Consider the following 1148-nt stretch of genomic DNA (forward strand, 5'->3'; position numbering starts at 1 on the left):
TCGCCCAGGTTGGAGTGCGGTGGTGTGATCTCGGCTCACTGCAAGCTCTGCCGCCCAGGTTCACACCATTCTCCTGCCTCAGCCTCCCCAGCAGCTAGCACTACAGGCACACGCCACCACACCCGGCTTATTTTTTGTATTTTTAGTAGAGACAGGGTTTCACTGTGTCAGCCAGGATGGTCTCGATCTCCTGATCTCGTGATCCATCTGCCTTGGCTTCCCAAAGTGCTGGGATTACAGACGTGAGCCACTGCGCCCGGCCGGAAAAATCTTAAAGCTTACGATTTCCTTTTAAACTAGTCTTAGGAAATGCCATGGAGACAACATGTCAAATCTCTATCTGCTATTACATCTAAACCAAATGGAATTCTCACCATCATATTTGGCAATTTCATCATCGGTATCATCTTTCTTGGCTTTGGATAAAATCCACCTGTAAGTAACACAAATCCCAAAATCAGTCTTAAAAATGACAGTTGTCTTGCGAGGGAAAATTATGTAAATACTCATAAAAATAAGACTTATTCTGCTCTTAGTCTATTTAACCACTCTACTTCCAACCTTTAAATCTGTCACACAACTAATGATAATATATTATCTTCAACTCACAAACCTATATGAAAAAGTACCAAACCTATGAGATAATTCCACTGATGTTTCAAGATCAAGAGAAGATTTTTTTTCCTCAATCAAAGAACAAAATATAGGGTAGAGTGGGGGAGGGAAAGGAGTGGAAGCAAAAACCACAAATTTCAAAGGACTATTTTCCTACATGGATGTTAACACTGAAGATATTAAAGTTAGAAATTTCAAGCCAGGTGTGGTGGCTCCCGCCTGTAATCCCAACAATTTGGGAGGCTGAGGCAGGTGGATCACCTGTGATCAGGAGTTCAAGACCAGCCTGGCCAACATGTTAAAACCCCATCTCTACTAAAAAAAAAAAAAAAAAAAAAACCACAAAAATTAGCTAGCATGGTGGCACATGCCTATACTCCCAGCTACCTCGGAGGCTGAGGCAGGAGAATCACTTGAACCCAGGAGGTGGAGGTTGCAGTGAGCTGAGATCACGCCATTGCACCCCAGCCCGGGCAAAAGAGCAAAATTCCGTCTCAAAAAATAAATAAATAAAATAAAATAAAGTTAGACAT

The 1148-nt window shown here is 42.2% G+C and overlaps 1 protein-coding gene across 2 annotated transcripts in view; it reads right to left on the bottom strand.

The window, feature by feature from the left end:
• CANX (calnexin) overlaps positions 1-1148 on the bottom strand; it is a 32501-nt gene that overhangs the window by 22552 nt on the left and 8801 nt on the right. For both annotated transcript variants that reach the window (XM_011976864.1, XM_011976865.1), the window contains exon 4: positions 375-433. In XM_011976864.1, the coding sequence (XP_011832254.1) occupies positions 375-433 (59 nt within the window). The remainder of the gene's footprint in view (positions 1-374; positions 434-1148) is intronic.

The sequence above is a fragment of the Mandrillus leucophaeus genome, unplaced genomic scaffold (assembly GCF_000951045.1).
Source record: "Mandrillus leucophaeus isolate KB7577 unplaced genomic scaffold, Mleu.le_1.0 Scaffold170, whole genome shotgun sequence".
NCBI lineage: Eukaryota > Metazoa > Chordata > Mammalia > Primates > Cercopithecidae > Mandrillus > Mandrillus leucophaeus.